The sequence below is a fragment of the Heterodontus francisci genome, chromosome 10 (genome assembly GCF_036365525.1).
Source record: "Heterodontus francisci isolate sHetFra1 chromosome 10, sHetFra1.hap1, whole genome shotgun sequence".
Lineage (NCBI taxonomy): Eukaryota > Metazoa > Chordata > Chondrichthyes > Heterodontiformes > Heterodontidae > Heterodontus > Heterodontus francisci.
In genome coordinates, this window is record NC_090380.1 from 104,966,322 (window position 1) to 104,983,918 (window position 17,597).

Below are 17,597 nucleotides of genomic sequence, written 5' to 3' on the forward strand. Positions count from 1 at the left end.
GGAATATGGGATTAGTGTAGGATTAGTATAAATGGGTGGTTGATGTTCGGCACAGACTTGGTGGGCCGAAGGGCCTGTTTCAGTGCTGTATCTCTAATCTAATAATCTTAAACAATTGTATGGGGATGGGGATTGTTTAAAAGATAATCATTGACCAGGTTAAAATATTATATAATATCTTAATTCTTTCAGAAATAACCAACTAAAATCAAATATGAACCATAACACCAAACTCTGGTAATCTACTGTATCTATTGATACGAACAAAATATATGTGTGTGCACATAACATTTCCTGCTCATACAAGTCACTCAAGATACTCATTCATGAAGAGGAAGCATGTGTCCCTCCCAATCTCAGGCCCATCAGAGGTAACAAACTGGAAACAAAAAGGCTGCCACAGCTTAAAGCTGAGGATTTTGATCATTTCCCATCTACGTATCTTTTAATCTCCTGCCACAGCAAGAATACACCATCACTGCCAATTCTACCTCCAGTTCATCGAACATCTTGGTTTCAGATTAATAAAATGTTTTTTCTTAAAAATGTGGTTTCTTTGCAGTGAGAGAGATCAGAACAGACTGTGCATCTCCAGTTACAGAATTATTTGAAGTGGAAGGAAATAAAATGACAAGATAAAACTCAATGTTTCATCCTATTCTGACATGCGGAAAAACTACTAGTGCATTACAAGTCAAACGCAGCCCCTCAAAACCTAGGTCACTCCAATTGCAAAGTTACCAGATGGATAAGTTCATCTTTGAAATAATTAAGCAGACATCAAAATAAAATTCCAAACCTCATTTCCACTACAATTCCAAAAAAAAAAAGATAAGGAATGACTAAACCTGGTTGTAACAATGCTCAGCTTGTGACTCGCCTCGACTACATGGGCTTCAAGACCTGGTCATTTGTTTGAATCACATCTACTTCAACAAGATGCTTCCAGTTAAGGCAGGAAATGTCGACTTTGCCATATTTGGAGAGATAATAGATGTTCAGTTTGAAACTTAACTCAAGATATTACACAACGAATACCCTCTATTACGAATACAGCTCTATTGGACTCAAGCAAACAATATCAGGGTCAAGAGAAAGTCCACACAGCCATTCAACAATTCCAAGTTTATCAAAAGCAACAAGCAAACAACCTAGCAGACTTCAGTCAATGCCATTCCTCAGCCTGTCACTATGAAATAAGCGTGAGAATGTACCCAAACTTGCAAGCCCTGTAGGGGAAATACAAGCTCAGTGTTTATCCAACTTAAACGTCAAGATTGGGAAGTCACTGCATAAGCAATTATAGGGCACACATTCACATCTTACCCGTCAACGGCACTGCGTCGGGAACATAACAGAGAGAAAAAGCTTTATCTAATTCAAAAGACTGAAGAAACACGAATGGATTTCACTTCGCCACCAGAAACTAGATAAACCTACAAGAATCCTAAGGCAAACACAGCATTATACTCACCAAGTGTTGTTTTGATTGGATAATGCTGGTGACATGACTCAGAGCAAGCGGAGATGCATGTGGACCCACTTTATCAACGGTGAGCTGGAGTGAACTCTGCAAAACAAAGTGAATTCTTAATTATTTGACAGCAAACCCCAAAGATAGATTAGCAACCTGTGGCAACAGGGTTTTGGTGTTGTCATTAAAAAAAATTTTTAAAAAGCCTATTTGTACCTGTATGCTATAGTGGAGAAAAGAAATTGCATTGAAATGTTTAATGTTGTGTGATATGCTTTCTTGTGATCAATGATAGATTTGTAATTACTTGTATTGTACTCCAGATGTGGAATACTCATGCTACTCTCTCCAGCCACATCAAGTTTGGCAAGGCATGAATCAAACAAGAAAGAGGAATATTGATATGTCTAACAGTAGCTTCTTCTAAGCAAGTTCACACAAATACATTTAAGAAAATCATAAGAAACACCTGCAGCACAAATACTATGACAGAACTCGAAGAGGTTCAATCCTACCCAGCATCCAACCAAATTATAAACTGGATGCGAAATTCAGCCCTATTACCAATTGCAAGATCTTTCTTTATGAACTTGCAGTAACTTGACCAGTTTTGGACACACATTAGTTGCCTCAGGCCTTTCAACAGCATCAATCCAGATCCTTGAGGCATGTGCTAAATTGGCCATATGGAAGTTTACAGCACAGGTAGTGGCCATTTTGTCCATTGTGCCCATGCTGGCTCTTTGGAAAAGCTAGCCAATCACCCTCCCCCACCACTCTTTCCCCATAGTCCCATCACAGTATGTCTGGTTGGGGAAATAAAGATGTCACACAGGGATTTCTTTTGTAAAGTTTATTAGAGGGAGTTTAACTCTGCATCTAGCCATGCTGTACCTGAACTGGGAGTTTTTAAAAATTCATTCATGGGATGTGGGCGTTGCTGGCCAAGCCAGCATTTGTTGCTCATCCCCAATTGCCCTTGATACAGACACTTGGTACTTAAAACAAGAAGTGCATACACACACAAAGATGTAATGGAAAAACATTGCAAACTAACTATATAATTAAACAGTTTTCTTGCCATCAGCTGAACCTCAGGAGTCAAACTACTTTTCTTTTTTAAATAACATAGTGAATGCAGCCAGAAACAAGTTCTACAAGTTTGATGTCATTAAATGTTACTATCACTAAACTAACCACAGGATATGAGTGACTCCCAAGAGCAAGATTTGTAGAAATTAGGCTGGGGAACCAAAGGCAAGTTACACCACATTACTCTAGCTTAACACATAATAGTCAACTGTGGTAACATGGATGCAGAAGGCACATGAAAAGATTTGACATTGGTACAGTTTGTGGACCTTTTGGATAAATAAATAATATTTAGCTGCACCCCCGTCTCTTGCATTCCTGGCTTAAATATAGAGGCTTGGCTTAGTGTTGGTAACTTCTGTTGCCTGTGGTACAGAACAAATAGTCTGGCCATATCTTCGGTGTTTGAGGTGGACAATGGCACAGATGCAGACATCCAAGTTTATTGTCTAAATAATAAGCTAAGGAGAGAGAGATTTAGGGCTCCATGAACAGAAATCACTAAAAGCTAGTGGAGGTGTACAAAAAAATTTAAAAGGCTAATCGTAAACATAAGAAATAGGAGCAGCAGTAGGCCATTCAATAAGATCATGGCTGATCTTTCCCAGGCCTCAACTTCTCTTTCGGGCCTGCTCCGCCTAACCCTTGACTCTCCGATATTTCAAAAATCTATCTACCTCCTCCTTAAATACATTTAGTGGCCTAATCTCCACAACTCTGAGGTAGAGAATTCCAGAGATTCACTACCCTGAGAGAAGAAATTCCTTTGCATCTCAGTTTTAAATGTGTGCCCCCTTATTCTGTAACTACGCCCCCTAGTTCGAGATTTCCCCACCAGTGGAAACATCTTCTCAACATCTACCTGGTCAAGCCCCCTTAAAATGTTGAGACAAGATCACCTCTCATTCTTCTAAACTCCGAGGGCGGCACAGTGGCGCAGTGGTTAGCACCGCAGCCTCACAGCTCCAGGGACCCGGGTTCGATTCCAGGTACTGCCTGTGTGGAGTTTGCAAGTTCTCCCTGTGTCTGCGTGGGTTTTCTCCGGGTGCTCCGGTTTCCTCCCACAAGCCAAAAGACTTGCAGGTTGATAGGTAAATTGGCCATTATAAATTGTCACTAGTGTAGGTAGGTGGTAGGGAAATATAGGGACAGGTGGGGATGTTTGGTAGGAATATGGGATTAGTGTAGGATTAGTATAAATGGGTGGTTGATGTTCGGCACAGACTCGGTGGGCCGAAGGGCCTGTTTCAGTGCTGTATCTCTAAACTAAACTAATCTAATCAATGAATAAAGGCCTAACCCATTTAGCCGTTCATGATAAGACAACCCCTTCATCCCAGGCACAAAAACAAGAAATGCTGGAATCACTCAGCAGGTCTGGCAGCATCTGTGGAAAGAGAAGCAGAGTTAACATTTCGGGTCAGTGACCCTTCTTCAGAACTGACATTCGGAACCCCTTCATCCCAGGAAGTGGCCTAGTGAATCTTTTCTGAACTGCCTCCAATGCTAGAATATTTTTCTTTCAATACGGGGACCAAAACTGTAAGCGGTACTCCAGGTGTGGCCCCACCAACACCCTGTACAGTTGTAATAAGACTTCCCTATTTTTAAACTCCAACCCCCTAGCAATAAAGGCCAAAATTCCATTTGCCTTCCTAATTACTTGCTGCACCTGCATGCTAACCTTTTGTGTTTCATGCACGAGCACCCAGATCTCTCTGTACTGCAGTATTTTGTAGTCTTTCTCCATCTAAATAATAATCTGCCTTTTTATTCTTCCTACCAAACTGGATTACCTCATACTTTCCCACATAGAACACCATCTGCCAAGTTTTTTCCCACTCACTTAACCTATCTATATCCCTTTGCAGATTCTTTGTGCCCTCATCACAACATGCCTTCCCACCTATTTTTGTATAGTCAGCAAATTTGGATACACTACACTCTGTCCCTTCCTCCAAGTCATTAATATAGATAGTAAATAGTTGAGGCCCTGGGACTGATCCTTGTGGCACCCCACTAGTTATGGCTTTCCAACCTGAAAAAGACCCATTAATCCCAACTCGCTGCCTTCTGTGTATTAGCCAGTCCTCAATCCATGCTAACACATTACCCCCAATACCCTGAGCTCTTATTTTGTGCAATAACCTTTTATGTGGCACCTTATCAAACACCTTCTGAAAATCCAAACACACTACATCTACAGTTTCCCTTTCTCTCTTGTTACATCCTCAAAGAGCTCGAACAAATTTGTCAAACATGATTTTCCTTTCATAAAACCATGTTGACTCTGTTTGATTGAATTATGTTTTTCTAAATGTCCTATTTCTTCCTTAATAATGGACTTTAGCATTTTCCCAATGACTGATGTTCAGCTAACTATTAGAATTAGAATATTACAGCGCAGTACAGGCCCTTCGGCCCTCGATGTTGCGCCGATCATCTGACCTACACTATTCCATTTACATCCATATGTCTATCCAATGACCACTTAAATGCCCTTAAAGTTGGCGAGTCTACTACTGTTGCAGGCAGGGCGTTCCACGCCCCTACTACTCTCTGCGTAAAGAAACTACTTCTGACATCTGTCCTATATCTTTCACCCCTCAACTTAAAGCTATGTCCCCTCGTGTTTGCCATCCACATCCGAGGAAAAAGACTCTCACTATCCACCCTATCTAACCCTCTGATTATCTTGTATGTCTCTATTAAGTCACCTCTCCTCCTCCTCCTCTCTAACGAAAACAACCCAAAGTCCCTCAGCCTTTCCTCGTAAGACCTTCCTTCCATACCAGGCAACATCCTAGTAAATCTCCTCTGCACCCTTTCCAAAGCTTCCACATCCTTCCTATAATGCGGTGACCAGAACTGCACGCAATACTCAAGATGCGGCCTCACCAGAGTTTTGTACAGCTGCATCATGACCTCGTGGCTCCGAAACTCGATCCCCCTACTAATAAAGGCTAACACACCATATGCCTTCTTAACAGCCCTATTAACCTGGGTAGCAACTTTCAGGGATTTATGTACCTGGATACCAAGATCCCTCTGCTCATCTACACTACCAAGAATCTTCCCATTAGCCCAGTACTCTGCATTGCTGTTACTCCTTCCAAAGTGAATCACCTCACACTTCTCCGCATTAAACTCCATTTGCCATCTCTCAGCCCAGCTCTGCAGCCTATCTATGTCCCTCTGTACCCTACAACACCCTTCGACACTATCCACAACTCCACCGACCTTCGTGTCATCCGCAAATTTACTAACCCACCCTTCTACACCCTCATCCAGGTCGTTTATAAAAATGACAAACAGCAGTGGCCCCAAAACAGAACCTTGCGGTACACCACTAGTAACTAAACTCCAGGATGAACATTTGCCATCAACCACCACCCTCTGTCTTCTTTCAGCTAGCCAATTTCTGATCCAAAGCTCTAAATCACCTTCAACCCCATACTTCCGTATTTTCTGCAATAGCCTACCGTGGGGAACCTTATCAAACGCCTTACTGAAATCCATATACACCACATCCACGGCTTTACCCTCATCCACCTGTTTGGTCACCTTCTCGAAAAACTCAATAAGGTTTGTGAAGCACGACCTACCTTTCACAAAACCGTGCTGACTATCGCAAATAAACTTATTCTTTTCAAGATGATTATAAATCCTGTCTCTTATAACCTTTTCCAACATTTTACCCACAACCGAAGTAAGGCTCACAGGTCTATAATTACCAGGGCTGTCTCTACTCCCCTTCTTGAACAAGGGGACAACATTTGCTATCCTCCAGTCCTCCGGCACTACTCCTGTCGACAATGACGACATAAAGATCAACAACAACGGCTCTGCAATCTCCTCCCTGGCTTCCCAGAGAATCCTAGGATAAATCCCATCTGGCCCAGGGGACTTATCTATTTTCACTCTTTCCAAAATTGCCAACACCTCCTCCTTGTGAATCTCAATCCCATCTAGCCTAGTAGGCTGCATCTCAGTAATCTCCTCAGCAACATTTTCTTTTTCTACTGTAAATACTGACGAAAAATATTCATTTAACGCTTCCCCTATCTCCTCTGATTCCGCACACAACTTCCCACTACTATCCTTGATTGGCCCTGTTCTAACTATTATCATTCTTTTATTCCTGATATACCTATAGAACTGGTCTATAGTTTCCTGCTTTCTGTCTCCCTCCTTTCTTGAATAGGGGTGTCACATTAGCGGTTTTCCAATCCACTGGTACCCTCCCAGAATCCAGTGAGTTTTGGTATATTATGACCAATGCCTCCACTATGTCTGCAGCCACTTCTTTTGAAACCCTTGGATGCAGGCCATCAGGTCCTGGAGACTTGTCTGCCTTTAGTCCCAGTTTGTCCAGCACCTTTTCCCTCATGATAGAGATTGTTACAAGTTCCTCCCTCCCATTTACACCTTGTTCATCTATTATTGTTGGGATGTTTCTAATGTCCTCCACCGTGAAGACCGATGCAAAATATTGGTTTAAATTATCTGCCATTTCCCTGTTACAAATTCCCCAGTCTCATCTTCTAAGGATCCCACACTTACTTTAATTACTCCTTTTTAATATACCTGTAGAAGCTCTTACTGTTTTCTGCATTTCTTGCCAATTTACTCTCAATCAATTTTCTCCCTCTATTAGCTTTTTAGTCATCCGCTGCTGGTTTCTAAAAAAATTCCCAATCCTCTGGCCTACCACTCGTTTTCGCCTCTTTGTACGCCTTTGTCTTTGATACTCTCTAACTTCCTTTGTTACTCATGGGTGGTTCATCGTTCTCTTCGAGACCTTCCTTCTGACTGGAATAAATGTTTGCTGAGTGATATGAAATATCTGCTTAAAAGTCTGCCACTGCTAATCTACTGACTTCCCCTGTAGTCAGTCGTCCCAGCCCGCTTTAGACAACTCTTTCTTCATACCTCCAATTGCTCTTGTTTAAATTGAAGACACTGGTTTGAGACCAGAGTTGCTCACCCTCAAACTGAATTTGAAATTCTACCATGTTATGATTGCTTCCCCCTAAAGGATCCTTAACTATGAGATCTCTTATCCTACCTCATTACACAATACCATCTAAAATAGCCTGTTCCCTGGTAGGTTCTGCAACATATTGCTCGAAGTAACAATCCCTGATGCATTCTACAAATTAGTCTTCCATGCTAATTTGATTTGTCCAGTCGATATGCAGATTAAAATCACCCACGATAACTGCAGTGCCCTTCTTACACGCCTCCATTATTTCCTGATTAATATCTTGTGCTACAGAGAGGCTACTCTTCAGGGGCCTATAAACCACTCCCACCGTGATTTCTTTCCCTTGCTATTCCTTATTTCCACCCAAACTGATTCTACATCACGATCTATTGCACCTATATCATTACTCACAACTGCACTAATCCCTTCCTTTAATAACAAAGCGACCACACCTCCTCTTCCTTTCTGCCTATTCTTCAGGAACGAATATCCTTGAACATTAAGATGCCAGTCCTGGTCATCCCGCAACCGCGTCTCAGTGATAGCTATCAAATCATATTCATTTATTTCTACCTGTGCCGTCAGCTCATCTATCTTAGTTTAGTTTAGTTTAGAGATACAGCACTGAAACAGGCCCTTCGGCCCACCGAGTCTGTGCCGACCATCAACCACCCATTTATACTAATCCTACACCAATTCCATATTCCTACCACATCCCCACCTGTCCCTATATTTCCCTACCACCTACCTATACTAGGGGCAATTTATAATGGCCAATTAACCTATCAACCAGCAAGTCTTTGGCATGTGGGAGGAAACCGGAGCACCCGGAGAAGACCCACGCAGACACAGGGAGAACTTGCAAACTCCACGCAGGCAGTACCCAGAATTGAACCCGGGTCGCTGGAGCTGTGAGGCTGCGGTGCTAACCACTGCGCCACCCCATTTTGTTACAAAGGCTACATGCATTCAGATAAAGAGCCTTAAGCCTTGACTTTTTACCAGTTTTACCTACTCTGGTTCTAATTTCTGCTGTACTCTTCTGCTTGTATTCTCTGTCCCTTCCTGTCACTCTCTGATTAACGTATGCTCCTTCACTATCCTGCACCTCTGCTCTCTCGTTACTTTTCGACTTTTTAAAACTTCCTTTCAGTTGAATCCTCCCCCCACTATTTAGTTTAAAGCCTTATCTACAACCCTAGTTGTACAATTCGCCAGGACACTGGTTCCAGCATGGTTCAAGTGAAGCCCATCCCAACAGAACAGCTCTCTCTTTCCCCAGTACTGGTGCCAGTGTCCCAGTATAGGGGCTGAAATGAAAAGGGGCTGGACATTATGCTACAGATATCTAAAGCTCTGGTTAGACCATACCTCAGGAAAGATATATTGGCCTTCGAGGATATGTAATGCAGATTTACCAGAACTTTAAAAACACAATCCTCTCCCCCAAACCCGATAAAGTCCAAGTGCATTCAGCACTGATACCACATCTGCCCTGACACACTCAAACTGAAAAGAAAAAGCTTGTTATCTGAAACCCATCCTTCTTTCCAACTTCTCTCTTTCTTATCTTGCCCCATACTAAAAACAGTCAATGCTCCTCTGAGCTTGCTCCTTCGGCATAGCAGATATTCTGTCCTGCATGATCCTCCTTCATCCCCAACAGAGCTGAAATTAATTCAATCACAGCCTCCAATTCTAACCGGGAGGAGCACACGATAGGAAATGTACCAAATATGACATCCTGAAAAAAAACTACTGCTATTTATTCTTTCCCAAAACTGAACTGCTGACCTCCCTCCTATCATTCTCAGGCTTGGCATGACCTAATCAAGCTGATCGTCTCCATTGTTCCCTTCAACTTTGCTTAAGCCTCAACTGCAGACCTTGGCCCTTTACCATGTTTTCATCAATTTTAGTCTCCAGTCCAAGCTTCGGTCATGTTTAAAGCATCCGAACTCCTCAGTTAGAACACTGCCAGGTGCAACCCTCTTTTCTCTGTACAGATCGTCCTATGCTTAGAGCTTGTGCCCAGTGATGCAGTTGTACTGTGGGCATGTGTCACAACTGCTTTCGTGTTTTCAAAGGAATGCAAGGACCAAATCATCAGGAGTAGAGTGTGTCGGAAACTATTCCCGGGACAATCTGCAATTACCTACACACTTCTGGAACCCCCTAGTCCCAGCTTCCAAGTACGGAGTCAACTACTACTAAAAGGAAATTACAGAAAATGCCCCTTAACAGAAAGCAACAGAAATTATATGCTGGCTCAAATAGAGAGAAACATAGAGGCAGAATACAGAATTTCAAGACTCCGCTCACAGCTTGCAACATGCCCAGCCCCAGAATAACAGGCTAATTATACTGCCTATCTACACCCCAGTGTGTAACCCTATAGGTTTAAAAAAAAAACTCAGCCATGAAGAGGATGTCAGTGGGATCAGTAACAACATTAACCATATCACAAACAATAAAGAAGGACTGGAGATGGTGGGATCACATAATGGTCATTTCGAAGATGGCATGTTGCTTTCTCTCAAGCCCCAAGAGCTGGAAATTTCAGCACCCAGGTCAGTAAGGAGTAATTTCCAACTGCAGCCTGTTATATTTACACACACGTGTAAATATTTCTAAACGGAAATAGTGACTCCAAGGCAGAGACATAACTGCAGTCTTTGTCGTAAAAAGGTTCACTATCATCCAGCTCGAAGCAGTTTCTGGAGCTTGTTAAACCCAAGAATAAATAATGCTGCATACTCAACAGCAGGAACACACATGAGAATTTTGATACAGACATTCTCTGTAGGTGACAGGTGAAATGATGCATCATCAAAATGCAACTCAAACATGTACATCAAAAAGAAGACGACACTTTGGAGCCTCTCTTCTCTCATTTTGTATTCTATGCTAAAGGCAGAAGCTCTTTGAGGTACAATTCTACGAGCATCAGCAATTCTCTGGCATCCTGCCCAAGTGCTATTCTTGATATGAAGTCTAAGTGATGAATGCTGATGGACTACTTTAAGAAAAGACTTGCATTTACATAGCACCTCACGGCTTCAGGATGGTGCGAAGTGTTTTACAGCCAATAAAGTACCTTTTGAAGAGCGGTCACTTATACTTTTTTAAAAATTCGTTCAGCATTTATTGCCCATCCCTAACTTCCCTCAAGAAGGTGGTGAGCTGCCTTCTTGAATCGATGCAGTCCCGGAGGTGTAGGTACACCCACAGTGCTGTTAGGAAGGGAGTTCCAGGATTCTGACCCAGTGACAGTGAAGGAACAGCGATATAGTTCCAAGGCAGGATGGTGTGTGGCTTGGAGGGATACTTGCAGTTGTTGGTGTTCCCATGCATCTGCTGCCCTTGTAGTGCCAGAAACGTGACAAAGTCCCATAAACAGCAATGTGATACTGACCAGAGTCTGTTTTAGGTGCTTGTTGAGGAATAAACATTGGAGAACACCACTGCTCTTTTTCAAAATAGCATCATAGGATCTTTTACGTCCACCAGAGAGGGCAGATGGAGCCTTGGTTTAACTTCTCATCCTGAAAGACAACAATTCCGAAAGTGCAATATAGACTTAATGGCAGTTTTAAAGAATGTGCAGGAGAAGAGGGACCTGGGGTTGCATGTGCATCGATCTTTGAAGGTGGCAGGATATATTGAAAGAATGGTTCATAAAGCATATGGGATCTTGGGCTTCAGAAGTATAGAGGCATTGAGTACAAAAGCAAGGAAGTTATGCTGAACCTTTATAAAGCTGTGGCTAGGCCCCAACTAGGGTATTGCATCCATTTCTGGTCACCACACTTCAGGAAGGATGTGAGGATCCTTGAGAGGATGCAGAGCAGATTTACTAGGCTGATTCCTGGGATGGCAGGACTGACATATGAGGTGAGATTGGGTTGACTAGGCCTAAATTCACCAGAGTTTAGAAGAGTGAGAGGGGATCTCATAGAAACGTCTAAAATTCTAACAGGACTAGACAGGCTAGATGCAGGGAGGATGTTCCCGATGGCTGGGGAGTCCAGAACCAGGGGTCACAGTCTCAGGATACTGGGTACACCATTTAGAACTGAGATGAGGAGAAATTTCTTCACAGGTGGTGAACCTGTGGATTTCTCTACTGCAGAAGGAAGTGGAGGCCAAGTCATTAAATGTATTCAAGGAGATAGATATATTTCTTAATGCCAAAGGGATATGTGGAGAAAGCGGGAACAGTGTACTGAATTAGACAATCAGCCATGATCTTTTTTGAATGGTGGAGTGGGCCCAAAGGCCCACTCCTGCTCCTATTTTATATGTTTCGAAGTGACTCTATGCAGCACTCTCAGTGTTGCAATGAACTGTCAGCCTATATTTTGTGCTCAAGGCTCTGGAGTGGTACTTGAATCCACAAACTTCTCACTCAGGTAAAAGTGTTACCCAATGAGCCATGGCTGACACTATTTTATGTGGGAGCAACAACCAGGAAGCCAATCCTTTGCTTACTCCATGTTTATACATTTGAGAGAAAGGAATAAACAAGTATGCTGATGGGGTTAGATAAGGTAGTTTGGGAGGAAGCTTGTGTCCAGTATAAACCAGTTGGGCCATATGTCTGGTTTCTATGCTGTAAATGGTGTAATCTAGCAGGGATTGGTTAACAGATCCCGATGCATTGACTAATTGTATCGTGACCCAATTCTAAATTATCTTGAGATCAGTTAATCATAAACCAGGGATTGAACCTGGGACTTTCCTGCTCTCTAAGATTCTGTACAGCACCACATGGTGCATTTACTCAGAGCGATCAAAAAAGTATGCATTATTTGAAATGCTACCATGTAAGAATTTTCACTTGACCCGATTATTCAACCCAAGTGTCAGCCTGGCTCAGTTAGAGGCATTCTTTGCTGCTATGTCCAGGTTTGTGAAGAATTGTGAAGGCTTCAACACCATGTAGGCGTATAGCTATATTCTAATAAATAGTATACTTGAAAAAGGCGTTTGATACAGTGCTGCACAACAGACCTGTGAGCAAAGTTATAGCTCATGGAATAAACGGGGCAGTAGCAACATGGATGCAAAATTGGCTGAGCGACAGGAAACAAAGTAGTGGTTAACGGATGTTTTTCAGGCTAGAGGAGGGTTTGTACTGGAGTTCCATGCGGGCCAGCGTTGGAACCCTTGCTCTTCCGGATATATACTAATGACCTAGACCTTGGTGTACAGGCCACAATTTCAAAGTTTGCAGGCAATACAAAAACCTGGAAGCATTGTGAACTGTGAGGAGGATAGTGTAGAATTTCAAAAGGACATAGACAAGTCGGTGGAATGGGCAGACAGGTGACAAAAGAAGTTCAATGCAGAGAAATGTGAAGTGATTCATTTTGATAGGAAGAACATGGAGACACAATTTTAAAAAATACAATTCTAAAGGGGGTGCAAGAACAGAGGGTCAAAATTGGACAGCTCTTTCAAAAGAGCTGACAGGCTGAATGGCCTCCTTCTGTGCTGTAAGATTTTTTTTTGATAGCAGTTATTTCCAAAGAGTCACAGCAGCTGGTAAGAGAAGGTAATGTTTGCCAATATCCCAAAGCTCAAGTTATAGTATTAAAGCCCCCCCACCACCCCCTCTCACCCAATGAAACACTAAATCCACAGATACGAATGAACAAATAGATTGCAGAGCTAAAACAAACAATGCTTGGGAACTAATTTTACCAAAAAAGCAGGAAAAATACTGAAAATAAACAGTAGGTCAATGAGTATCTGGAAGAAATATTTGGGGTGAGGCCAATCAGAACTGGCAAAGTGTTACACCCAAATGTTAACATATACTTTCACTTCCACATTCAAATTTTGACAACAAGCTCTAGGTGCTGAATGGTCTATTCCTGTTCCCATGTTCCCAAACCCGTGGAGATATTATTGCGTTTTTGCTTTTGTAACCCTTGAGTTAATAGTTTACAGCTGGACCCCTTAACTATAATCAATGGTAGTGCAACACAGGATACTTAAAAAATACAACCCGAGGAGTTAGGTGACTTACATGAACCATTCTACACATTTGAACACCTTAATTAAATGTCATACTTTATCTAAGCATCCACTATTCTCTTTTACTTTTATCCTTTATGAATATAGGTTAACTTTCCACCACCAATTCTTCCACCTTCCAATCTCCCCAGTCCGCGTGCAACGACAACTGAAGGGATACACAGTGTGACAAACAAACTAGCTCTTGATTCAGTGGAGACAGCCGGTGCATATTCTTTCTACATTCCTCTCCTTCACTGCAGAGTTCCCAACACCCTACTCATCACCTCCCTGCTGCAGTGCAAAAGAGATCAGCAATGAGTGGGGGGAAGGGGGATAAATCTGTGGTTGAGCACTTTGCACGATGGTGATGCACATTTGTCAATACTTATCTTTTATTCAAAAAAATTGAGAAACCAAAACTCCATCCATAGTGCAGACCACTACCATGGTGTTGAGAGAGAGAGAGAGAGAGAGAGAGAGAGAGAGAGAGAGAGATGTTTGTGACGAGTGAGCAGCAGGAGTGATTAAAACAAGAAAACCAAGTGGTTAGACAACAAAAGGCTTGTTTGAAATCATTTTATAAGCTGAAGAGGAAGGGACATGCTGAGAGATCAAAAGTTTTACAGTCCTGGAGAAATAATAAATTATAGTGGACCTTGCAATGGATTTCCATTTCAACAAAATAAGGATTCAGAGTGAAGAGGAAGTGGATTTTAGCCCACATTACATCGTCTTTCCTGCAATCATCTCACCAAAAGGTAAAATAAAATGTCAAAAAGAACACAAGAAACTATATAGTGTAAATAGGCATTTGAAAGATTCACATTTTGTAGCTATCCAGAAATCACTCAGAGTATCACATTCTTCTTTCATAGTGCATTATCTGAACTTCTCCAATGAATTCCGAGAATAGAAAGAAAGTGGGAAACTTGCACTTATATAGAAACCCTCAGGTCAAGATGCTTCAAAGCACTTTACAGCCAGTTAAGTACCTTTTGGAATACAGTTACTGTTACAGTGTAGGGAAACAAAGCAAACAATTTGAACACAGCAAAGTCCCATAAACAAAAAAATGACAGCTTTAGTGGTATTGTTGAGAAATAAATATGGGCTAGGGCACGAAGAGGGCTTCCCTACTTTTCTTCAAACAGTACCATGGTATCTTTGCTGTCCAACTAAACTGCAGTGAAACATCTCATCTGTAAGACAATACTTCCTACAGTGCAACACTTCCTCTGCACTGAAGTGCAAGCTTTTTTTTTAAAAAATGTGCTCAAGCCTGTAGCAGGGCTAAACCCACAACCTAATGACTCAAGTACTGCACAGCCAAGTTGGCACTTCAGCTAAGGGCCACTTAATTAATAAACTGATACAACATTATAGCTCATTAGCTGAACTCCATTTTTTTTCTACAGTATAATTGGCATCAATCCTCTATAGGGAAAAAAATTACACAAGCTAATTTAAATGTTGAGATGTGCTTCTTGTATTCTGATGTTGATTTATCATTTAAAATTGCTCCAACCAGCAAGGACATGACCTGGAAGTGTCAATTCTTGACCCTAGCGCTGTACAGCTCATACACAATGTTCCTTCCATATGCAACAGAAATTCTGAAGGACAAAAACAATGAAAAATCATACACTTGCTGTCAAAAAAACTACATGAACATTTTGTGAATACACCACAATATTTTAACTGAAATCCTAGTGGGAACATTCCTACATGTTCAGTTACACCAGATCCTCACATACAAGGTCACTCACAAAAACTCACCTCGGCTTTCCAATCAAAAATATCTCTTTTTTTAAAAAAAAGGAAAAGATCCACTATCTACACTTCAGTCACTATAGCTCACCAGAGTTGGGAAATTTGATTTTAATATTTAATGATGTTTAATGGCACAGAATCTTCCACGCATTGTTGTCACTGCACACAGGGTGCAGGAGACCGGAGCCAAGAGTGACAGAAGGAGACGAAGGAACAGAACGAATAGAGCAGACGAGAACTATAGGCATGCAGGCTCCCCACAGTAAACTGCAGTACCCTCCACCACAATGACACCGTACAAATAAATACTCCAAACTGTGACCTATATTTCTGATCTCATATGCAGTTTACAACAGAATGCCTCAATGCTCCGCAGGAAGTTATTCCCCTTCTCAATCCAAGAAAAGGGCAGAAATGTTGGATACCTGCATTAAAAGAAACACTGCAAACTCCAGAAAGACATTGCAAAACATGCAACACCAAAGAGTGAAAGACAGCTCAACATTTCACACCAGAAATGGTAGCACAGCGATCGTTGCAGGACTAGAATCTAGATGCCTGGACTGATCCAGGCACATGAGTGCAGATCTGGGGGGAATTTAAATCTAGTTAATTAAATAAATCCAGAATAAAATGCAAGTGTCAGTAAAGATGACTATGTAACTACTGGATTGTCATTTAAAAAAAAAACCCACCTAGTTCACTAATGTCCATTAAGGGAGGAAATCTGTTGACCTGACCCAGCCTCAATTGTATAACTCCAAACCCAGAGCAATATGGTTGACTTTTAACCACCTTCTGAAATGTCTTAACAAGCTACTCAGTCTTATTCAAAAAGGTGGCTCACTATCACCATCTAAAAAGGTAATAGTACACATCCCATGAATAAATAAAAAGTCATGTAATGTACATGAAGCTCAAAATATTCCATTCTACACATTTTTCTATATTGTTACAGTTTTACTGTACTTAAATCAAGACTCATCACACTTAATGCCTAACTCAATCACCCCTACATCCATCTTTCTCTGCCAGAAACTGGCCAAATGGCTTTACACGCTGCCAACATCATCTGCTGCAAGTGAAGGAGGTTAGTCTGGAGCTGAAAACTCACCCCATTTTTTGAGGCTATCTCGTTGAGAGCCATGACCCAAGCTTTCTGCCACTCGCGGTTCCAGCTCTCCAAGGACAGCAGCCAGGAGAGAAGAACAGATGCCCCCTCAGAGGGATTACTTGAAGAACCTACTGCAGCCCTAGCGCCAGCCTTAACCTTCCTCCAGGAAGCCCCGGAAACTCGCTGAAGCCCGTACAGTACCAGGGTGAGGACAGAGGCCAAAAAAAGGGCAAGAAGACCAACCCACCTGAGCACATCCAAGAAACTGGGCTCCATCCCAACAATCAACTCAGACATGGCAGAGGCCAAACCACAGACCAGCCCCAAGATAGGGGCAGGAAAGGAAATATATATATAAAATATTAGACACTACACATTTTAAAAATACATTAATTGAAATTATTTTCCCAAATTGGAGGCATCATATCCTTAAAAATGGAGCAAAACAGGGTCAACCCTACGAAAATTAACGGGAAGCTTACCAAATAATTAATCTACAATTTAAGTTACTTTTATTTAAAACTATTTAGTTCTGTTACTTGCTTGGCTTTATCTTCAACCCTTCATTACTATCTCCATTCCCCCCCCCAGCGATGGGCAGAGGCCTACACCGCAGTACTCAATCCCCGGCCTCAATTACTAGCCGCATCCGCTCGCAATGTGAGCAGGCGGGGCGCCCCAGACCGCCCACACTCCCGAGTCTGCAGCTCACTGTTCACAAAGAGCAAACGCCAAACCGCGACCACCCAGCCATCCGCCTCCAGCTACCGTTGTCCCTGTCCCAGCTCCAGCTCCACTCTCCGGGCAGTCACTGAGGGGCGGAGTCCTTCCAAACCCCGCCCCGGGGCTTCTTAAAGCAGCAGCGATCCGGGAGCCAGGCCGCAGCATCACTCAGTGTCTCTCTCTCCATCTCTACCCAAATCAAATGGAATGGCAAGAGGCAACTCATGTTCTGTATTGAAGGAATCTGATCCCTATTGTACTTTCCGAAATGTCAAATTTGAACTGTTTTGTAATGTATTTTTAAAAAATTATGAATAAAGTATATTTTTGGGGAAAAAAAGTCTACCTCTGCCCATCTACTGGATATCTATCCCTCTCTATTTCTATCTACCTCTCTATTTACCTATCATTTT

General features: G+C 42.1%; 1 protein-coding gene across 3 annotated transcripts in view; it reads right to left on the bottom strand.

Moving 5' to 3' along the window:
• Positions 1-17,327, bottom strand: part of LOC137374703 (C2 domain-containing protein 2) — a 65,752-nt gene extending 48,425 nt beyond the window's left edge. Inside the window, exons 1-2 of one of the 3 annotated variants that reach the window (XM_068041237.1) lie at positions 16,462-17,327; positions 1,475-1,570 (exon numbers count right to left, since the gene is read on the bottom strand). In XM_068041237.1, the coding sequence (XP_067897338.1) occupies positions 1,475-1,570; positions 16,462-16,758 (393 nt within the window). In that variant the 5' untranslated portion in view covers positions 16,759-17,327. Of the gene's footprint in view, positions 1-1,474; positions 1,571-10,968; positions 11,055-16,461 lie in introns of those variants that run through there. The other 2 variants (XM_068041238.1, XM_068041239.1) reach the window with 2 other exon arrangements.
• Positions 17,328-17,597: the final 270 nt, after the last annotated feature.